General features: G+C 38.4%; 1 protein-coding gene across 2 annotated transcripts in view; it reads left to right on the forward strand.

Moving 5' to 3' along the window:
• PCCA (propionyl-CoA carboxylase subunit alpha) overlaps positions 1 to 24,375 on the forward strand; it is a 378,551-nt gene that overhangs the window by 13,409 nt on the left and 340,767 nt on the right. For both annotated transcript variants that reach the window (XM_015098256.3, XM_060394658.1), the window contains exons 2-4: positions 1,845 to 1,922; positions 8,455 to 8,502; positions 8,611 to 8,679. In XM_015098256.3, the coding sequence (XP_014953742.2) occupies positions 1,845 to 1,922; positions 8,455 to 8,502; positions 8,611 to 8,679 (195 nt within the window). The remainder of the gene's footprint in view (positions 1 to 1,844; positions 1,923 to 8,454; positions 8,503 to 8,610; positions 8,680 to 24,375) is intronic.

Consider the following 24,375-nt stretch of genomic DNA (forward strand, 5'->3'; position numbering starts at 1 on the left):
AGTAATTAAAGACACATGTATGATTTTTGTAAAATCCTTTCTTGTATATACTTTTGTGAAAGGATATTTTGACACATGCCTACAACTGAATGTTATGTGCCTTATGATATTAGGGAAAATTGGTAAAACTGTAAGCTGTTTTCATTTTATTAAATTGTTAGGAAGCTGGTATGCTCTTTACTTTTCTTGTGTAAATACCCTAGTGCTGCCTTGGTGCAGACTACATGTGAGAAATCCCAGGTAGCTTTTGCTTTTCTTTTTTTCTTTGTTGTTGTTTAGATGCTAAGCTGTGTCCTACTCTTCTGTGACCTCATGGACTGCAGCCCGCCAGGCTCCTGTGTCCATGGGAGTTCCCAGGCAAGAATGCTAGAGTGATTTGCCATTTCCTTCTCCAGGTATTCTTTCCAACCCAGGGATAGAACCCGCCTCCTGCATTGACAGGCTCATTCTTTACCACTGAGCCACTAGGGAAGACCTTTTCTGTATTCTGAGTTTGCCTTCTGCATTGGCTAAGCTATAAACACAATATATGGTTTTTAAGTGAGGAGGTGTTACCTTTATCCTGTTAAATCTGATGTGAGAGTAAAGTTGCCAGATTATAGCCATTCTGCTGAGGGCAGTGGAAGACTGAATTTTTTTTGATCAAAAAGAAGTGGGGGTGTACCCCCTTGGTACATTTTTTTTTTTTAAAACACCAAATCATCTCTTTGCACAGATGTTTAGTATTAATGTGGAAGTGCCACTATTTATATTATCTCAAAATAAAAAAATTAATAATCCTTTTACCAGATCTGTGTTTAAATTTTCTTTACCATTGCAGCCTAGACTTGACATTTCTGCAAAATTAAAATTCTTGAGACTCAGTTTTCTAAATTGGAGTTGGAATGCACAGGGATGCTCGCAGAACTGTAAGAGTGTTTTGGTCTGGGAAAGGGAGACAGTAGTGAAGTCAGTTTTCTTCCCATTTTCAGCTCATTATTCATCACCAGTCCTTTTTACTTGGTGTGGTAAGTTTTACTAGGTTTTATTTTATAAAGTGTATCTTCTCTGTTACTTTCGCTTCTGCATAAAGATTACATTTTGTAGTTTGGCGCTTGTTACTTCTAAAAAATAATTGGATTCATCTTTTTCATTTTAAAATGTTGTTGTAAATTACCTGCTTCCTGTTTGAGCTGTTAGAAAATTCTGAGTACCTTTCCCCGACACCCTCACCCCGTTTTTTTCTTGATTTACCTTCATCAGTGACTATAGGATTAATTATTTTCTTAAACCTTTGCTATAACCTTTATTAGTGATTCTTCTTAATGTTTTAAAGGCTCAAGATATACTTTTTCCCACGCACATATATGGTAATGAATTAAAGTAAACTTGATTATTAGTGTTAACCTTCTCATTTTTATCTGCCAAGCCACATTTATACCAGAATAAGTAAAATATATTTTGTTATTTTCTGGGCCCTGTTAAAATTGAAGCTTTTTGAAAGCCAAGACGCTTGTTTTATGTTGTCTAAAGTTCTATGTGGTATGTGACATTCTGATCCTGCTATATCTGTCTGCATGATCAGAAAGACTTTTCTTCAGATTTTATTTGACCCATTGACTCTTACACTTTTCTGGAGATTGTTTTGATGTCTTTGGATTCTCATGTGTGCCAAGGGAATGTGTCTAGTTGGGGTTTACCTTCTTTAGTTAAGGTATATTGCTTAGAACTACATATATTGATTGATGAAACACTGTAGCCAGAAGCATACTGGAAGAATTACCCTGAAAAATATTTTTAAAGCTCATTCAAGAGCCTGTCGTTTATTTCACTCTCGTTTTTTTTTCTTTTCTTTCTTTTGGTAGCATGTTCCTCATTATTCAAGACGGTACTTAGTGGCGTCTCGTACTCTGTGTTCAGCTGGATATGATTCTAATGAAAAAGTAAGTATTTCAAAAATCGTTTTAACAGCAAAGTTAAACTGTTTCGTTGTCTCCACATTGTGTTCACCAGGCAGGTTCCATTTTATTGATGCGGTGTCATTTTTTATTGCTATACATCAGGTTTTATAGGTGTTCAGTATTTGTCCCATTTTTCGTTGTGGACCACAACCCGAGGCTTTAATTTTGTATTTGTACCTATACCACAAATTGAATAAATTCCCAATGTATTTCCCTTGTTTTCAGCAGGATCACTAATACATTCTTTCTTAGACTAGGCAGTTGAGAGATTTTAGTTAAACTATTAATGTTTTTTTTGTTTACTTAATATTTGCAACTATTTTTGAGTGAAGGCAATTATGGGTATTGTAAATTTTGGGACAAGGGAATATTGGTTAAAATCTTGGTATATGATAATGTCTGAGGCCTGTAATGGAGAAATAAAGGAACTGGAAGTGGTGATCGGAGGTGAAACATGATTTGGTGACAACGATGACATCAAAGAGGCAGAAGAAGAGTTTTGGTTAAGAAGAGATGATTCAAATTGAATGTCAAAAAAATAAAAAAAAACAAAAAACAAAAAAAACAAATTGAATGTCAATAAAGTATACAGTCAACAAAAACAAGACCAGGAGCGGACTGTGGCTCAATTCATGAACTCCTTATTGCAAAATTCAGACTCAAATTGAAGAAAGTAGGGAAAACCACTAGACCATTCAGGTATGACCTAAATCAAATCCCTTCTGATTATACAGTGGAAGTGAGAAATAGATTTAAGGGCCTAGATCTGATAAATAGAGTACCTGATGAACTATAGACAGAGGTTTGTGACATTGTACCGGAGACAGGGATCAAGACCATCCCCATGGAAAAGAAATGTAAAAAAGCAAAATGGCTGTCTGAGGAGGCCTTACAAATAGCTGTGAAAAGAAGAGAAGCCAAAAGCAAAGGAGAAAAGGAAACATATAAGCATCTGAAAGCAGAGTTCCAAAGAATAGCACAAAGAGATAAGAAAGCCTTCTTAAGCAATCAGTGCAAAGAAATAGAGGAAAATAACAGAATGGGAAAGACTAGAGATCTCTTCAAGAAAATTAGAGATACCTAGGGAACATTTCATGCAAAGATGGGTTCAATAAAGGACAGAAATGGTATGGACCTAACAGAAGCAGAAGATATTAAGAAGAGGTGGTAAGAATACACAGAAGAACTGTACAAAAAAGGTCTTCATGACCAAGATAATTACAATGGATCACTCACCTAGAGACAGACATCCTGGAATGTGAAGTCAAGTGGGCCTTAGAAAGCATCACTGTGAACAAAGCTAGTGGAGGTGATGGAATTCCAGTTGAGCTCTTTCAAATCCTGAAAGATGATGCTGTGAGAGTGCTGCACTCAATATGCCAGTAAATTTGGAAAACTCAGCAGTGGCCACAGGACTGGAAAAGGTCAGTTTTCATTCCAATCCCAAAGAAAGGCAATGCCAAAGAATTCTTAAACTACCACACAATTGCACTCATCTTACATGCTAGTAAAGTAATACTCAAAATTCTCCAAGCCAGGCTTCAGCAATACCTGAACCATGAACTTCCAGATGTTCAGGCTGGTTTTAGAAAAGGCAGAGGAACCAGAGATCAACTTACCAACATCCACTGGATCATGGAAAAAGCAAGAGACTTCCAGAAAAACATCTGCTTCTGCTTTATTGACCATGCCAAAGCCTTTGACTGTGTGGATCACAATAAACTGTGGAAAATTCTGAGAGAGATGGGAATACCAAAACCACCTGACCTGCCTCTTGAAAAACCTATATGCAAGTCAGGAAGCAACAGTTAGAACTGGACATGGAACAACAGACTGGTTCCAAATAGGAAAATGAGTACGTCAAGGCTGTATATTGTCACCCTGCTTATTTAACTTCTATGCAGAATAAATCATGAGAAATGCTGGGCTGGAAGAAGCACAAGCTGGAAACAAGATTGCCGGGAGAAATATCAATAACCTCAGATATGCAGATGACACCACCCTTATGGCAGAAAGTGAAGAACTAAAGAGCCTCTTGATGAAAGTGAAAGAGGAGAGTGAAAATGTTGGTTTAAAGCTCAACATTCAGAAAACAAAGATAATGGCATCTGGTCCGATCACTTCATGGGAAATAGATGGGGAAACAGTGGAAACAGTGTCACACTTTATTTTTTGGGGCTCCACAATCACTGCAGATGGTGATTGCAGTCATGAAATTAATTAAAAATTAGTTAAAAAAAAAGACTCCTTGGAAGAAAAGTTATGACCAACCTAGACAGCATATTGAAAAGCAGAGACATTACTTTGCCCACTAAGGTCCATCTAGTCAAGGCTATGGTTTTTCCAATGGTCATGTATGGATGTGAGAGTTGGACTGTGAAGAAGGCTGAGTGCGGAAGAATTGATGCTTTTGAACTGTGGTGTTGGAGAAGACTCTTGGGAGACCCTTGGACTGCAAGGAGATCCAACCAGTCCATTCTAAAGGAGATCAGCCCTGGGATTTCTTTGGAAGAATTGGCGTTAAAGCTGAAACTCCAGTAATTTGGCCACCTCATGTGAAGAGTTGACTCATTGGAAAAGACTCTGGTGCTGGGAGGGATTGGGGGCAGGAGGAGAAGGGGACGACCAAGGATGAGATGGCTGGATGGCATCACGGACCCGATGGATGTGAGTCTGAGTGAACTCCGGGAGTTGGTGATGGACAGGGAGGCCTGGCGTGCTGCGATTCATGGGATCTCAAAGAGTCGGACACAACTGAGCGACTGAACTGAACCGAAAGTAGAACTAATATGAATGATTATTTGAGAATGAAGTGGTCTTCTAAATAGCCAAAGTATACAAAACTACTCAGAATCTTGAAATTTGGAGAACAAAGGATCTATATTCACCGTAGCTCAATAGAAATGTAAAGTGGAGACAATTGCAGGACATATATAATTTTTTTAATTTTCTAATAGCCATATTAAAAAATAAACAGGTGAAATTAACTTTCATATTATTTTTTGTTTTTTGGCCATGCAGAGAGGCACGTGGGATCTTAGTTCCCTGACCAGGAATGGAACCTGTGCCTCCTGCAGTGGAAGTGTGGAATTTTAACCACTTGACTACCAGGGACGTCCCAGTCCCAGGTCTTTAAATGACATAGAAATCCTTTCTTAATCAGCATTTTTACCCCAGCTTTATTTGCCGCAGTACCCCATACTGTGTTTTGTGCTTGAGCTATCTTAAAAATTACTTGTGGTTTTTGTGCTACCATCTGCTTTCAATGTCACTGCCTTATTAACATACACTCTTCACTCTCTCCTTTTGCTGCATTTAACACAGCACTTAACACACTTTGTTTTGATTGTAGCACTTAACGTACTTTATTGTGATTGTGCCATATTGTACATTGAAGTTATCAAATGCCCTTGACATTTACCTGTTCTTGTTGATGCAGACGGGAGGTGTCAAGTTGGTTTAGGGAGTTCTCTGGTGGTCCAGTGGTTAAGACTGCTCTCTCACTGCTGAGGGCGAAGGTTCAATCCCTGGTCAGGGAACTAAGATCCCGCAAACTGTGTCATGTGGCCAAAGAAAAGAAGTTGGTTAAAATTTATTTGTGTGTATATTCTTTTATATGCATAGCCTATCTGGAAGAATATTCAGGAAACTAGTAGTAATTGTTGCCTTTGGGGCAAGGATCTGGGTGTCCCTAATATGTGTTCCCGTTTTTACCTTCTAAGATCTGAACCATATTCATTTGTTAGTTAGTTAAAATCTGAGGTATGGAAGATTAATTGGTATTAGCTTTATTGAACTTGTGTACTAATTGGTAATCCACTAATAGTCCTCTGTTAGGGTTCTTCAGAGAAACAGAACCAGTAAGAGACAGATGAAAATTTCTTTTTTTTTTAATTGGCTCACCTAATTCCTGGGTTTCCCTGGTGGCTCAGATGGTAAAGAATCTGCCTGCAGTGCAGGAGACTTGGGTTCAATCCCTGGGTCGGGAAGATACCCTGGAGAAGGGAAAGGCTCCTCACTCCAGTATTCTTGCCTGGAGAATCTCATGGACAGAAGGGCCTGGCAGGCTATAGTTCCTGGCGTCGCAGGGAGTCAGACACAACTAGGCGACCAACACACCTAATTAAGGAAGCTGAGAAGTCCCTTGCAGTCTGCTCTTTGCAAGCTGGACACCTTGGAAAGCTGGCGTGTAAGTCTAGTCCAGGTCCAAAGGTCTGGGAACCAGGAAAGCTGATGGTGTAAGTCCGAGGTTGAAGGGTAGGAGAAGACCAACATCCCAGCTCAACCTGGGAGGCAAAACTAGTCCTCTCTTCCTCCACGTTTTAGTCTGTTAGGCCCTCCATGGACTGGATGGTGCCCAGCTACACTGGGGAGGGCTGTCTGCTTTACCAAGTCCTCTGATTCACATTAGCCTCGTCTGGAAACACCATCACAGACACCATCAGAAAAAATGCCTCACCTGGACACCCTGTGGCCCAGTCAAGGTGCTCATAACACTAACCATCAGAAGCCCTGAACAGAGACGAATGGGAGTGTGTCAGGCGCCGCAGTCATGCTGGCACAGATTTGTCCCCATGAGACAGAATCTCATTCCTAGATTCGTAATCTGGTTTGCTGTCCAAAGGATCGAATAACAACACTCTAGCTAACACATACTGAATATATAGTGCACGCTAGGCCCTACACTAAACCCTTTATGGTGTGAATTCAGATTCCGGCAACCTCCGTGTCAGGTAGCTCTTACTCCCGTTTTAAGAACCGGGAAATGAGCTTTCAGTAGGCTGGCTTGTCCACAGGGGAACACGTGGTAGTGTTGGGATTCCAACTGGGCCAGGCTGGCTTCAGACTAGCTCTTAACCTTCATTCTACTTCTTCCATAGAAATTAGGATGGAATTTGTACTCCCTGTAATATTATTATAATTTGTTGTTAACGTGGAAGTTCCAGTGTTTGTGCTGCTTTTATCTGGGGTAGTCTGCTTAATATTTAATCAGTGTTTAAAGATACAGTTCAGGGAAGTAGGAACAGGTTTTTGTAGTATATGCTTACTGCTTAGCAGGAATGGAATGCCACTCCAGTATTCTTGCCTGGAGAATCGGATGAACAGAGGAGCCTGGCAAGTGATAGTCCATAGAGTCGCAAAGAGTCAGACACGGTTGAACACATACACACACACATGATTTTACACACACACACACACACGATTTTATAGCTACACCCCAGTATTTTTGCCTGGAGAATCCCAAAGACAGAGGGGCCTGCTGGGCCACAGTCCATGGGGTTGCAAAGAATTGGACACGACTAAAGTGACTCAACACGCACACATACACACACGCACACACAATTTTATAGCTCCAAGCCGTAGGTGGGATTAGGGTGTTTTTTGGGCCCAGGTGGAGGCTTATCTCAGTTGGGTAGGATAGCCCGTGTGTGGTATAAAGATTCAGTCAAGACTTTAAAGGCCTTTTGCAGTTCTGAGATTCTGTAATTTGCTCTCAGGTTAACGTATTACTTTAAGTTATTTAAGAGAACTTTTAAGATCATATATACCTTTAACTTTTCTTATAGAAATATGACTAAAACTTTAAAAAAGGGTCCATTTAAATGCAACAGTTCACTAACCCAGCAATCATTGTGTACTAATGTATAGCATCCATGTTACTTAAAATTGTTCATGTGCATTTCTTTAAAAAGAGTAGCTTGTTCAGTTCTAGAGTCAGGAGAGAACTTTGTTAAATAGTTTCCCAGTAGAATGCTCTATCAGTTTATTTATGTCAAAATCAAGAGATTGCAGTCCTCAGAGACTGATTTACTTAGAGTAAAATAGGTCATTAATGGCAAAGTTGGGCTTAGAATTTAGGTGTCTCACCCTACACAAAATGGAACATCTTTTTCTATTATGTGGCCTTAGCTGTTTCGAAATGTGGTTATTCAAACTTAACGTTATACATAATGTTATACTCAACATTTATAATCAATAGCATTAACTCAGCGTTATACTCAAATAGCATAACCTGCGTGGTCTGGAACTCTTTGGGTAAAAGCATGACTAGTTTATCTGTTCTGAGTTGTTGAAAATATCACTTAATGCTATGCCCCAATCCCAAAGAGATGGAATATAAATTATATCAGACTTGACTTTGAGAAACATAACATTTAGAATTTCTCCGAATTTAGGAAACAAGTAAACTCTCAAGCAATTTTAACTAAAGTTTTTAGTTTTCTGAAATCTCATTTGAAGATTATCTTTTGGCAAGAAATGTAGTTCCTTAATGAATTATTGAACCTCATCAACTGATACTTTTTTAACAAGGTAATTGTAAGGCCAAATCCTGCCCGATGAGTTTAGTAGTAGCCTGGTTGTAAGTGAACACGTGCATAGTATCTAATACCATGTAGGAAGTAGTGCTTGTTAGGATTATGCCCAGTGGTAACTGTGGCAAACAAAGCTTGATGTTTTCTGGTCTCATAGTGAGAGTTAACAGTTTCTTATGTGTTTGTTTTCCTCTCTTTAGACTTTTGATAAAATTCTTATTGCTAATAGAGGAGAAATTGCGTGTCGGGTGAGTGGAATTTTAATCTTATTTTCCATTTGACTCTGTGAATTTTACTATTAAATCCCTTTAAACATGAATTACTATTGTAGATAACATTAATGTATTTTAATATAGGTTATTAAAACTTGCAAGAAGATGGGCATTAAGACGGTTGCCATCCACAGTGATGTCGATGCTAGTTCTGTAAGTATATTTGCTTTATTTGAGTTAGGATCTTATTTTGGATCGAATAGAAAAAAGTGAAAGATGGAGGGTTTTGTTGTTGTTGGCTTGAAAAGGTACACAATTTAAAAAATACCTATGTTCAAGCTGGTTTTAGAAAAGGCAGAGGAACCAGAGATCAAATTCCCAACATCCGCTGGATCATGGAAAAAGCAAGAGAGTTCCAGAAAAACATCTATTTCTGCTTTATTGACTATGCCAAAGCCTTTGACTGTATGGATCACAATAAACTGTGGAAAATTCTGAAAGAGACGGGAATACCAGACCACCTGACCTGCCTCTTGAGAAACCGGTATGCAGGTCAGGAAGCAACAGTTAGAACTGGACATGGAACAACAGACTGGTTCCAAATAGGAAAAGGAGTACGTCAAGACTGTATACTGTCACCCTGCTTATTTAACTTCTATGCAGAGTACATCATGAGAAATGCCGGGCTGGAAGAAGCACAAGGTGGAATCAAGATTGCCGGGAGAAATATCAATAACCTCAGATATGCAGATGACACCACCCTTATGGCAGAAAGTGAAGAGGAGCTAAAAAGCCTCTTGATGAAAGTGAAAGAGGAGAGTGAAAAAGTTGGCTTAGAGCTCAACATTCAGAAAATGAAGATCATGGCATCCGGTCCCATCATGTCATGGGAAATAGATGGGAAACAGTAGAAACACTGTCAGACTTTATATTTTTGGGCTCCAAAATCACTGCAGATGGTGACTGCAGCCATGAAATTAAAAGACGCTTACTCCTTGGAAGGAAAGTTATGACCAACCTAGATAGTATGTTCAAAAGCAGAGACATTACTTTGCCCACTAAGGTCCGTCTAGTCAAGGCTATGGTTTTTCCAGTGGTCATGTATGGATGTGAGAGTTGGACTGTGAAGAAGGCTGAGCGCCGAAGAATTGATGCTTTTGAACTTTGGTGTTGAAGAAGACTCTTGAGAGTCCCTTGGACTGCAAGGAGATCCAACCAGTCCATTCTGAAGGAGATCAGCCCTGGGATTTCTTTGGAAGGAATGATGCTAAAGCTGAAGTTCTAGTACTTTGGCCACCTCATGGGAAGAGTTGACTCATTGGAAAAGACTCTGATGCTGGGAGGGATTGTGGGCAGGAGGAGAAGGGGACGACCAAGGATGAGATGGCTGGATGGCATCACGGACCCGATGGATGTGAGTCTGAGTGAACTCTGAGAGTTGGTGATGGACAGGGAGGCCTGGCGTGCTGCAATTCATGGGATCGCAAAGAGTCGGACCTGACTGAGCGACTGAACTGAACTGAACGGATTCTTGTATTAAGCAAAATGGAAGCCTCATAATGTCTTCAATATGTGTCTTAACTATTTTATTTTCGAGGCTTTAAAAGCTGGATGCTGCTGCTGCTGCTGCGGCTAAGTCGCTTCAGTCGTGTCCAACTCTGTGCGACCCCATAGATGGCAGCCCACCAGGCTCCGCAATCCCTGAAATTCTCCAGGCAAGAACACTGGTGTTAGACTAGAATAAACAGTTCGTAGAGGGACTCTGGTCACCAAGTACATTTAGGCAGAGCATGAGAAAGTTAAAAGAGCTAGCTATTAATGAAATGTTTATGCAGTGCTGCCTTATGGGAACACATTTCCCCACAGGGTTACTCCTTGCCACTAAGGGGATGCTCTAACTGTTTGACCTTCCTAAATGCTGTACTGTGCTCAGCTGAAAGTTTGATTAAAAAAAATGGAAGACTAATGCTGATTGGACATGAACAAAAGAAGGTATAGCATACAGTGGTGAATGATAACTGTTATTGGAGATTTTTTATCACAGCAGGCATTTGTAGCAGTAGTAGACTATGAATGAGGAGAAAAAGTCCTGTGGGGAAAGTATATAAATTATTGGGACTGTATGGAATGAAATGTAAGTAGTTGTACTTTGGTAAGTTACTGTTTTTCACTCTTTCATGCTACTTTTGATAACAGGACCTATTGGTAATGTCAGCTTTTATTGTATAGTGATTTAATGCAGAGACTTTTCAGTCTTTGTGACTTTAAAATTTTATTCAGAAGTTCAGTTCAGTTGCTCAGTCATATCTGACTCTTTGCGACCCCATGAACCACAGCACGCCAGGCCTTCCTGTCCATCACCAAATGCCAGAGTTTACCCAAACCCATGTCCATTGAGTTGGTGATGCCATCCAGCCATCTCATGCTCTGTCATCCCGTTCTCCTCCTGCCCTTAAGCTTTGCCAGAATCATGGTCTTTTCCAATGAGTCAACTCTTCGCATCAGGTGGCCAAAGTATTGGAGTTTCATCTTCAGCATCAGTCCTTCCAATGAACACCCAGGACTGATTTCCTTTAGGATGGACTGGTTGGATCTTCTTGCAGTCCAAGGGACTCTCAAGAGTCTTCAACACCACAGTTCAAAAGCATCAATTGTTTGGTGCTCAGCTTTCTTTATAGTCCAACTCTCACATCCATACACGACCACTGGAAAAACCATAGCCTTGACTAGACAGACCTTTGTTGGCAAAGTAATGTCTTTGCTTTTTAATACGCTGTCTAGGTTGGTCATAACTTTCCTTCTAAGGAGTAAGTGTCTTAATTTCATGGCTGCAGTGATTTTGGAGCCCCCCAAATAAGGTCAGCCACTGTTTCCACTGTTTCCCCATCTATTTGCCATGAAATGATGGGACCGGATGCTATGATCTTAGTTTTCTGAATGTTGAGCTTTAAGCTAAACTTTTCACGCTCCTCTTTCATTTTCATCAAGAGGCCCTTTAGTTCTTGTTCACTTTCTGCCATAAGGGTGGTGTCATCCTGCATATCTGAGGTTATTGGTATTTCTCCCGGCAATCTTGATTCCACCTTGTGCTTCCTCCAGCCCAGCGTTTCTCATGATGTACTCTGCATAGAAGTTAAATAAGCAGGGTGACAATATACAGCCTTGACGTACTCATTTTCCTTTTGGGAACCAGGCTGTTGTTCCATGTCCAGTTCTAACTGTTGCTTCCTGACCTGCATAGAGGTTTCTCAAGAGGCAGGTCAGGTGGTCTGTATTCCCATCTCTTTCAGAATTTTCCACAGTTTATTGTGATCCATACAGTCAAAGGCTTTGGCATAGTCAATAAAGCAGAAATAGATGTCCTTCTGGAACTCTCTTGCTTTTTCCATGATCCAGTGGATGTTGGGAATTTGATCTCTGGTTCCTCTGCCTTTTCTAAAACCAGCTTGAATATCTAGAAGATCATGGTTCACGTATTGCTGAAGCCTGGCTTGTAGAATTTTGAGCATTACTTTATTAGTGTGTGAGATGAGTGGAATTGTGCAGTAGTTAGAGCATTCTTTGGCATTGCCTGTTTTTTGGGATTGGAATGAAAACTGACCTTTTCCAGTCCTATGGCCACTGCTGAGTTTTCCAAATTTGCTGGCATATTGAGTGCAGCACTTTCACAGCATCATCTTTTAGGATTTGAAATAGCTCAACTGGAATTCCATCCCTTCCACTAGCTTTCATTTTGTCTCGTCTTCCGTTGCCCGTACATTTAAAATATTTATCTTTTGCTTTGAATAATTAAATGAAGCAATTAAAACTTGTTTTGCATACATAGCGTTTGATTTTTTTTTGACTTTTCTGGCTTCTTTACTAATAATTTGTTTCAACTGATAGTTTGATTAGTTTATATCTACAAAATATTCATGACATAGTGAGAAAACTGTGGCTTTAATGTCATTCTTGATTAATAAAGTAAGGCATTTACCAATAGTAAACTCCTCCAGAAAAAAGCTTGTGTTTTCATCAAGCTTGTAGTAGGTTTAAAATTCACTCTTCTCATTTTAAAAAATTTTAATTTGATTTTAATTGGGACACTCTTTTCATCATGTTTTTATTTTCAGTGTATCTAGCTCAGGCCATGTTTTCATTCATAGATAAATTGAGAGAGAAGAATGTCTGAATTGTGGATAGTCACTGTTTTTATTTCAAGCGTAACAGCAACCTTTCACTTATAATTTTCTTTTTCTTATCATAGAATAGTTAATTCTCTATACTGTGGTGTTCTGGAGGTGACTGTTGACATGGATAGTCCAAAATTACTTATATTTTCATTCTTTCCTATTTATTTATGTTTCAATATTGATGTTCCAGAGTAGTCTGCTTCTATAAGCTGTTACCTCAAAGAACATGAGTACTTTGTTCCTAGCTTTGTGGACACTTTCTAATCTTTGGCAAAACTGCTTTCAAAAAAGTTGGTGTGAGTTTTGAATCTTTGACATTTATCCTTCCTGAAACAGAGGTGGTAGTTTTTATATTTTAAAAACTTTTAGCCACTTTTTTTTTTAAACCAAAGATTATGATTCATAGTTTAGAATAAAAGTTGCCAGGCTTCCCAATGAGAAGCAAGCAATGCTTGCTCAAGTCAAAACTTCCTCTTAATATGACCTTCTGTAAGTCGGTTTCTAGAATGATATTATAAGTAAAAACAGGGTAATAATCATGATGGTTAGAATGCTCAGAGCTTGATTTAAGCCTCGGCAGTAAGGCCACATCCACTGCTTGGTTTCTGCTTCAGTCTCAAGAAAGACAAAGACGTGAATTCCTCTAACAGCATATTTTGCTTTTTTAACACTTGATCCCAAAGGTTAGCATCATATCTAACCATATCTAGCCAGCTTTACAATGTTGATATTATGAACAAGGCATGCTATTCAGATGTATTATATATATTTCAGTATTTATTTTCAAGAGGTCAGAATTTTGAATATTACTTGGAGTGAAAGAATCTTGTATGCTTCATTTCCTAACCACTGGACCACCAGGGAATTCCCTGCCTGATTTTTGTTTTGTGTTTTTTCTTGGTGTATCTGAGTCATTCCATGTCTTAGTTATAGCCTAACTTAATTTGAATGTTTCTATCATATTATTTCAAGTTCCTGCATACCTATTTCTATTTCTGACTGTTCTCTCGCAATGGATTATTTCCTCACGCATGTAGATTTTGTCTTGTGATACCACATTTGTTATCTTTAATGTTGAATTCTGTGTGGTTTGGGTTGTAGATGTAATCCTGTTGGGTGGTTATTCTATTGGCTTCTGCCGATCACTCCAGGGTGTCACTGACTGACTTTTATATTCGTTTCTTGGCATGAAGGCTGCTGAATTATTAGGATCGGCAAAACAAGATGGAACTACACACATGCGTGCGTGCACACATGCACACACACACACACACACACACACCCACACCCACCCCTCCTTCTGTTCCATAGGCTCATAATTTCTAATTTCCTGAGGAGACTTTTTGCTTAACCTTGAAGCACAGCTGATAGTATTTGTCTACTCCCTACTTAGTAGATTATTTATTCATCCTCCCACCCCCTGACCCCCCCTTTCACTGAGGACATAATCTTTGAGCAGCAAGGCCTTACGTAGTTTTCCTTCAAATCTTTAGCTCACACGTGGTTCCTATCTCTGAGAGTTTAAAACTCAAGTTCTCTAGTTTACCCAGATCCCCGCTTACATTCTCCAAGATTAGTGGTGTTGGTTCTAGTGGATACTGTCTGACGTTTAGCTGCTTCTTTGTTTTTGATCCCTAGGGATTGCTTGTGGTTTCTTGTAAGCCAGACTGTTCATTTAGAGGAAATTTGTTATATTTAATCTAGAATTTTTAGGTGCTTCTAGGGAGGGTTTATGGGTTTTCTATCTAGTCTGCTTGTTACTGGACTATCTTAAAATAGTATGCTATCCTGCTCCTCTGTTGAAAACAGTCTCTTGCTTTCTTTGAGAAGACTGACCCAGAGCAGTCTCAGAGGCAGGCATCGCCCAGGAGAACAGTTCGTTAGTACTGGTGAGGTTAGTGCAGCCGCCTCCAGGGATGAGGCGAGAGTCAACACAGTATAAACTCCTCCAGTGGGAAATGATCAGGACCAGAGAGCAAAATAGGGGTTAAGCCTCTTATCAAGTCGTGAATTGTCTTTTCTGTCATTCTCCAGGCCCCTATTACTCTTTGAAAAGATTTGTGGAGAATGGTTTATGAGCGGAAAATGGTCCTAGTGGGACACTGTATCCTGCTGGTGTTTTGATAGGCGTTGTATGTTATCTGTGGATCAATTTGAGGAAGTATCTTTATCTTAACGTTTTAAAGTCCTATATGTGAGCATGGACATTCCATCTGATGTTGTTCACATTGCTTTAATCTCTTTCAACAGTTTTATAGTTTTCAGAGAGTGATTTTCACTTACTTTGCTCTATTTATTCCTAAGTACTTTAGTATTACTTCTGATCTGTTAGAAGTGCTATTTCTTCTTCTTTTCTCTGTCTTTTTATTGGCTGCACTGCATGCCTTGCAGGATCTTAGTTCCCTAGATTGAACCCGTGCCCCCCTGTATTGGGAGTGCAGAATTGTAACCCCCGGACTGTCAGAGAATTCCCTAGAATTGCAGTTTCTTAATTTCAGTTTTTATTTTATTTGCAGGTATATAGGAATACAGTTAATTTTCATATAGTGATTTGGGTCCTGCAACTTTGCCGAACTTCCTTATTATTTCTAATAGTTAAAAAAACAGATTTCTCAGGATTCTGTCTAGAAGCTCCTGTCATGTATAAAGAGAGAGAGATTTACATCTTTCTTTTCTAACTGGGTGCTTTTGATTTTATAGTCTTGCCAAATTTCCCTAGCTTTAATTTTCAGAATTATTGAAAAGTAGTGATGAGAGCAGGTACTCTCTTTTCCCCCTGAAATGAGGAACAAAACATTCAGTATTCCATAACTAAGTTTGATTTAGGCTCTGGGATTTTCATCAATTTCCACTATTAGGATGAGGAAGTGCCCTGCTAGCTTGTTGAGTTTTTATCATGATTGGGTGTTTGATTTGGTCAAATGCGTTCACTGTGTCTAGCAAGATGATAATGTGGTTTTTATCCTTTATTCCATTGATGTGGTGACGTGATGTCACCCAGATCATGTCCGACTCTTTGTGACCCCATGGACTGTAGCCTACCAGGCTCCTCCGTCCATGGGATTTTCCAGGCCAGAATACTGGAGTGGATTGCCATTTCCTTCTCCAGGAGATCTTCTCGACCCAGGGATTGACCCCAGGTCTCCCGCATTGTAGGCAGATGCTTTACCATCTGTACCACCAGGGAAGTGGTATATTGTATTAATTAATTAATTTTTGGATGTTTAGCCTTACATTCCTGGGATAAATCACACTTGGCCGCAGTGTATATAGTCCTTTGTATATATTGCTGCAGTCAGTTTGCTGGTATTTTGTAGAGGATTTTTCATCCATATTTGTAAGAGATACTAGTCTATACTTTTCATCTGATGTCTTTGTTTTGCTATCAGAGTTATTCTGGCTTCATGTTATACTATGGGATGTGTTTCTTCATCTTCCGTTGTTCTGGAAGTTTGTGAGTTGTTATTAATTATTCCTTTAATGTTTGGTGGAACTCACCAGTGAAGCCATCTAGATCCAAGGTTTTCTCTGTGGGTAGTTGCTTTTTTTTTTAACATTAAGAAAAGTTTATTTATTTGCCTGTGGCAGCCTTAGTTGCAGCTCACGGGATCGTCAGTCTTTGTTGTAACATGTGGGATCCTTGGTTGTGGCTTGCAAACTCTTAGTTGTGGCATGTGGGATTTAGTACCATGACCAGGGATCAAATCTGGGCCCCCTGTATTGGGAGGATGGTGTCTTGGCCACTAGACTACCAGGGAAGTCCCTGTGAGTAGTTTTTTGATGACTAATTCAGCCTCTTGATTTCCTATTTCTTCTTGAGTTAGTTCTATAGTTTATTTCCTTCTAGGGAAGATATTTCATCCTAAGTTATCTAGTTTATTGTTAAATAATTGTTTATAGTATTTCTTTATTGTTTTTATTTCTGTAAGGCCAGTGGTAGTGTCTCTTCTATTCCTGTGTTGTTTCTTTGCAACCCCAGGAGCCTGCCAGGCTCCTCTGTCCATGGGGTTTCTCCAGGCAAGAATATTGGACTGGGTTTGCCATGCCCTTCTCCAGGGCATCTTCCCAATCCAGGGATTGAACCCAGGTCTCCCAAATTGCAGGTGGATTCTTTCCCATCTGAGCCACCAGGGAAGCCCTTTTAAATTTTAGTTATTTGAGTTTTTCCATTTTTTACCTTGGTCAATTTAACTGAAGATTTTCAGTTTCATTGATCTTTCAAAGAACCAACTTTTGGTTTCATTGGTTTCTCTGCTTTTAAACTCTCTACTTCATTTATATTTACATTAGTTTCTGTTTCCTTCCTTCTGCTTGCTCTGGATTTAGTTTGCTCTTTTAAAAAAATTTCTTAAGGTAGAAGACTAGGTTGTTTTGAGGTCTTTTTAATATAGGGGGTCTCACCATACAGCTTTCTCGTGTTGTTTAAGCTGCGTCCCATGTTTTGACATTTTGTATTTTCATTATTATTCCTGGTTGCCTTGTATTTTCTGGTTGCCCTGGTGATTTTTTCTTTGAACCACTTATTATTTAGGAATTTTGTTTAATTCACATAGTTATGAGTTTAGCAAATTTCTTTGTCACTGGTTTCTAATTTCCTTCAGCTTTTGTCAGAGAATGTATTTTTTCTTTTTCTATCCTTTAAAAGTTTTTAATGTTTGTTTTATGGACTAGCATATGAACTATCTGGAGAATGTTCCATGTGAGTTTAAGATTATATTCTGCTGTTGCTGGGTGGAGTGTTCTGTAGTTGTCTTTAGGACTGGTTGGTTCATAAAGATATTTAAGTCATCTATCCTGGCTAATTGCCTGGTGGTTTAATACATTATTGAAAGTGGAGTTTAACATACTTTTGAAAGCCTTTAAATTACTGAGTATTTTGTTTTTTTTTCAGTTTATAAAATTGGTGACAAGTATAGGCCCACAACCCTGTGCTTGAAAACGCTAAGGCAGAAAAGTAAGGTAGAAAATGACTAAAGAACTCTGAGTGTCCAGGCCTAGCGACTGTCACAAGGAATCTTTGCAATTTTCAGGAAGCAGGAAATTTTGACACTATTTATATTGCTCTAGACTTAGAGAAAGAAAAAGAGATTTCTCTTTCTGTTTTCTGAAACCAGCCTAGTCACTGGGAAATCAAAATTTGGACAAAGATAGTAAGCAGAAAATGAAATGACATACATATTGTTAGAAAAATCCTAAGTAATAGGAACTAGAATAAAATTTATTTAAATAAAATGCTGCAGTCATGCAGAGTGTATTCATGACATTTCAATATGGTTTCAATATTAGACACTATTAATTGAATATGCTAATAGGTTAGTGGAGGAAAACTGTGTGATCACCTTGATAGAAGCCTTCAGTTCAGTTCAGTCGCTCAGTCATGTCCGACTCTTGGCGACCCCCTGAACCACAGCACGCCAGGCCTCCCTGTCCATCACCAACTCCTGGAGTCCACCCAAACCCATGTCCATCAAGTCAGTGATGCCATCCAACCATCTCATCCTCTGTTGTCCCCTTCTCTTCCTGCCCTCAATCTTTCCCAGCATCACGGTCTTTTCAAATGAGTCAGCTCTCCGCATCAGGTGGCCATAGTATTGGAGTTTCAGCTTCAACATCAGTCCCTCCAATGAATACCGAGGACTGATCTCCTTTAGGATGGACTGGTGGGAGCTCCTGGCAGTCCAAGGGACTCTCAAGAGTCTTCTCCAACACCACAGTTCAAAAGCATCGATAGAAGCCTAAATGTCATTTAAAAGAAATGCAGTCTTCCTCTTGTAAAATCCTTAGTAAGACAGGATCAGATAACTACTTCCATCCCAAAATAAAAATTAAGTCATACCTTATAGGAAGCATTTTCATAATAGTCCAGATGAAGACCCATACATTTACTATCACCACTGATATTTAATAGCATCCAGGAAGTACTTGGCAATGCAGTTCAGTTCAGTTCAGTCGCTCAGTTGTGTCCGACTCTTTGTGACCCCATGAATCGCAGCATGCCGGGCCTCCCTGTCCATCACCATCTCCCAGAGTTCACTCAAACTCATGTCCATCGAGTCAGTGATGCCATCCAGCCATCTCATCCTCTGTCGTCCCCTTCTCCTCCTGCCCCCAATCCCTCCCAGCATCAGAGTCTTTTCCAGTGAGTCAGCTCTTTGTATGAGGTGGCCAAAGTACTGGAGTTTCAGTTTTAGGGAAGAGTTATAAAATGGTGGACAGGAAAGGCCCAAATGATAAGATAGTACTGAGTTTCCAGTTACACTGGCAACTGAATAACTCTTTAGAAACAGTGAGGAAAGCCTCTATGATAGTTAAAAAAATAAATACAAATATCTATAGATTTCCTAAACATTAACAAGGTAGAAATACAACTTTAAAAAAAGTTAACCTCATAGAAATAGTGCTAAAGATAAAACACTTTAACATATGAATTTAAAGTGAATTTGTATGATTTATATGAGGACTTCTTTTTTTTATGGGGAAACAATATTGTAAATGCTACTTATTTCTAGATCTGTGTTTTAATATTAAATCCTAATAAATGTAATCATGTAATGGGGAAGGGGAATTGACAAAAAATATGCAAGAATAGCCTAGGAAATTTTGAGGAAAATCAAAGAGGTAACTGTACTGCTGCTGCTGCAGCTGCTAAGTCGCTTCAGTTGTGTCCAACTCTGTGGGACCCCATGGACAGCAGCCCACCAGGCTCCTCTGTGCACGGAATTCTCCAGGCAAGAATACTGGAGTGGGTTGCCACTCACTTCTCCAAGATAAAGACTGCTGCTGCTGCTAAGTCGCTTCAGTAGTGTCCGCACTAACAGATATTAAAAAATATTGGGGACTCCCTGGCAGTCCAAGAGTTAAGACTTCAAACTTCCTCTGTAGGGAGTGTGAATTCAGTCCTTGGTCAGGCAACTAAGATCCTTCATGCCATGTGGTGTAGCCAAAAAAAAGAAAAAAGAGTTGTAATACCTTATAAAGTGGAAATTATTAGGACCATTACATAAAATTTTGGAGCCAGAAGACACAGATTTATGGAATAAATTCATTCGATTTTAGGTAGAGGGCTGATGTGTGAGATTTTATTTGTTTGAGGACCTTATTAATATAATATTAACATAAAAGGCAGAAGTGTATTGTAGGGTTTTATGCCTAATGTGCTATGATTTGAGGTAGCCCCAGAGAAGTTAAGTAATAGTAAGTAATGAGAACTGTCTGACAATTTTGGTGACCAAGACTTTTTAAATGGGAAGTCAGATCTTGCTTCATTAGTTTGGTGAATAGTGGGAACAAATAATTATGAGAATTTAGAGATTGTTTGTACTTCTCAAAATGCATGTTAGATAACTTAATTTACTTTTATGGTAATTATCTATGTATGTATGTTTTCAGGTGAAAAGACTTACTAAACCTTCCCCTAAGAAACTGCAAAATATTGTTATATTTGTTTTAAACATGAAGTTAGGGCTGTGAGTTTTTGTTTTTAAATGGTATTAAATGACTCTGAACTTCAACCTTTGACTGTATTTCCTATCTAGATTCCTAAATTGAACTTACTGATATTTTGTTGCTTTGTCTGTGTATTGTAACGTTGGATTTAAATGAGAAATACTTGATATCTATTGCATTAATACCAAAATCTAAAATCAGGGAAGGAGTCGTTATGACGCACATGTTGGCCAGGCAGCCTGCTGTTTGAACTGTGGCTCCTGGTGAGTGTTGTAGTCCTACCCTTAGGATTCGGTAATGAGATTGAGTGGGGTGCCCCTGTGAGCGCTCTGGGATGATTGACAGCAAGGTGGGGGGGATCATCACTTAGCTTGCCTACCCTTGGTGTTATTTCCCTGCTGTCTGGGGAGGTACTGGGGACAAATAGGACTTTGTGATGTCTGTGTAATTAGTGTATGTTGGTTCCAGCTGAACAAACTGGAGGGTAATGATCAGGTAAATGGAGATGGAATATATCAGTGCAGGCTAAGACGTAAAAGACGTTAGAGAAAACCTTTTAAAAATGTTATGGATTGGTTAGAATGTTTTATATCTTTTTATATATTTATATATATATATATCTTTTAATAAACTTAGATCTGTTAGCATTTTTGTTCGAATGTCTTTTGTCCTATGTAAACATCAAGAGTTGAAAGCTATTTAAGTGTCAAAACCTCAAGCATTTACCTTTTCTATTTACTTCATTTACTTTTCAGGATATTTTGCAACCTTTCTTTCTTCGGAAGAGAGTTAAAGTTCTTAATAAAAAAAATTTTTTTTTGTTTTTTTACAAAATCTTTTAATGGACTTATTTGCAGCTAGTGTCATTGTTAATCTTCAGATAGGAATCAGTGACCAGAGTCAGATTTGTAAACCTTTTTGGGGATGGTAACTGAGAAATCAGATGACCTTTTGTCATATGTATGTGTGTAGTTGAGATGGTGTATCTACTGTTTTCTTCTGTTGGTTCACTAGTGCAGAATATTTTAAGATAATGGCCATCATAGTCCACGTTTCCTGGTTGGTCTTAATTAGGTCAGAAACCTTCCCAGTCTTTTAGATTGCGATAGAAAATCTATAGGATTCTTAATTCATTCTTGCAAAAAATGCTTCTAGTTTTCATGGTTCAGGATGAAGTTTTCTTATCAGCAACATAGAGTTCCATGGCAAAGCCTCTGATAGTGACTGTAATACTGCATTTAATGGGAAGGAAGGAATTGGTTTCATTAATATGATTATGGACCTTGGAGTTCTGGTAATTAGGTAATTAAAGGGTTTTTGAATGGCATACTCTGAAACTTGGTAATGCTCACTTTTCTTAAAACTTAGCTTTCAGTAACCTTTTTGGATTAAGAATACAGTGTATCTATGTATGCATATTTAAAACACTAGGCTTTTCAGTGAAGAACAGGTTATTCAGAAGGAATCATTTAAGATGTTTAGACATTACTTTTCCCATCCTTTTTCTTTTATTGTCTTTGAAAAAAGATATTTTGCAGAGACATTGTACTATATCAGTTTAAACTGTTTTGATTATCTTTGTCTTGACTAAATTACTTTCTCTACATATTTTTTGGGAAAATGGAATAGGTTAGGATTCCCTGGTAGGAATTTGTTCACATTAATATGGCTCATCAGGGACATTATATTTAATTGGAGATCCTGCAGAATAGTAGCAGGAGGCTGAAGAGAATTATTTAGCATTAGCAATGGCTCGTTTGGGAGTTATACACTAATCAAGGAGCTTGAGTGTTAGCAGTGGGGATGATGGGAATTATGACGATTATGACATGTAAGCGTGTCTGTGTGCGAAGTGGACAGGCAATGAGTTAATCAAGAAGTATATTAAATGGCTCCCATGCTGATTCATTATTATCTACCATAGTGCCTGACAGGTTGTGTATTTAAAAAATACAATTATGGCTGAATTCAATATGTATAAATTCAACCACCATTTTTTGCTTCTCTGCAAAATAACCTCAAATTACCTAATACTACATATAAAAATAGAAAAATGTATCAACCCCACTGACTGATTTGTGTGTTAAAATACATTATCTCATTTTCTTTTTAACACTTTAAAGTGAACCTTTAATTTCAGATTCATTTAAACTTTTGGTTGTTTTGCCTTTTCACGTATTGTAAATACTCTTTGTCTTAGTTTCTACTGCATGAAGGGTTTAAGTTCCAAAACAACTTTTATATATCTTTATTTTTCAGGATGAAAAAATAACTTCATGATTTCAGAAAGACATTAATATGTAACACATGAAGCTAATCATTAGACACAAGACAAATCAAAGCATCATTCTTTTCCACCAAAATCAGGGGGTGGGCATGGTGGTGGTAGGAATTGCCTTTGCCCTAGTGGGTGGCCTGTTTGTGGCAGGTATACCCATTCTGTGCCCAGCATGGTTAGAGCCATCTGTTGTGAAACGACCGGTTAGAAATGCTAGAAATGTACACATTTTGGGGAAATGGAACTAATAAATTGAATTCCTTTTAGAAAATAAATTGAAATGCGGTATAAATCCATGAGCAGACTGGATTATATCAACAGGCAAATTTATAGAGTTCCTATACACAGTTCTTTCTTGCTGGGGTTTTTTTTTTTTTTTTTTTTATTGTAAGCACTGCCAAATTTAATAAAACTTTCTACCAAACTGTGACCTTCATGTATTAACTTAATTAAAGCAGTATTATGGGTACTACTCAAAGTGTTAACCTGTGGGTGGTGGTTATTGAAATCCATTATCTGTGGAGCCAGTATTAGTGGTCAGCTATATCAGAAGTTAAATTTGCAACCAGGACCCTCCCTTGGGTGCTGGGAGCTCAGCAGGTTATATAGTCAAAACCTGTCAAAGCTTCGTAAAAGACTGATAGTTTAAGTCCTGTGGAGTTAAGGATAAACCAATCATTCCAGTAAGGAAGGACTGTGACTATTTAGCAGGAAGGCAAAAATTATATTTGGACAGGGGCAAAAAAAAGTATTGATATCAGTATCTTTATGTATGAATTATTGTATTTGTATAATTGCTGTTTAACCATTATAAAAGCATTAAAATTCTTAATCTTTGGAAAGTGACTTGTGACAATTTTCCTTTCCAAAATTAAAAAGTGTCCCTAAGTCCTTAATTTTTGTTATTAAGACCTTTATCCTTTCACTGATACTAAAAGTTTAGTTTAAAAACAGCACAGTGAAATACTGAGCTTACCTTTTCTTCTTATATATCTGAAAGTCTTTGGTGACTTTAAACAGCATGGTCTGAAAAAGAATATTATGTGTTTCGATGTAGGTTAGTACCTGATAGTACAAAAAAAAATACTTGATCGTAGATTTAGTTTTCTTTAAACATCTATTTACATAGGTTTAGAAGTTCTGTAGTCTTACTGAAAAAACATACAAAAAAAGATTTGAAAATATAGCTTACCTTTATAAATACAATATTTTTGATATTGCCACGTTTATAAGACTTTGACTTAACTCATTTCTGTTATAGTCTCATTCATTGAAGACTTCTTAGTAGATGGAAAGATATGATCATTCTAAGAACTATTAATAAATGTCACTTATTGAATATCTGCAGTTTCCTAGAGAATTGGTGATTATGTAAGGGAAGTGTTATTGTCATCATTTTAAGTTGAGAAAATTGGGGCTTCTGGTTACAAACTAGGTTGTCAAAGATGGCTTAGCTAGGCCAAGCAATGGAACTGAAGATCTAATTTTACATCTCCAACTTGTACTATTTCCATTGTAACATATTGCTTCCCGTGCTAAGCATATGGAGAAGTCCCTTTTCTCCTCCAAAGAAAGTCAGGTTTCTTAGGGTTAGATGCTGTGCTAGGTGCTGTTGCAGGCCTGTTGTGGGCCAGATGCTATGCTGGTCACTAAAATTAGGATAGTGACTAGGAGAAAACTGATTTTTGCTCTCATGGCACTTGAGTCTAGTCGTAGAGATAAAATAAGAAAACATGCAAACAAATAATTACAAACTGTGGTAAGTGTTATGAAGGAAACAGACCAGTTGCTGAGAGAGAATAGTGGTGATCAGAGAAATTCTTTAAAAGGTAAGATGAGACCTGACAGATGAGAGTCAGCTCTTAACTAGGCAGTCAGTTAGGCAGATGGGGCAGCATGTGCAATGGTCCTGAGCCAGCTCAGTAGATTGGTTCTTAACATGTAAATCAGCATGACTCAGCCTGTGTAGGCGTTTCATTTACTTGCTAGCTCTTGATCTCAAGCAGTAGTAGC

This window comes from Ovis aries, chromosome 10 (assembly GCF_016772045.2).
Source record: "Ovis aries strain OAR_USU_Benz2616 breed Rambouillet chromosome 10, ARS-UI_Ramb_v3.0, whole genome shotgun sequence".
Lineage (NCBI taxonomy): Eukaryota > Metazoa > Chordata > Mammalia > Artiodactyla > Bovidae > Ovis > Ovis aries.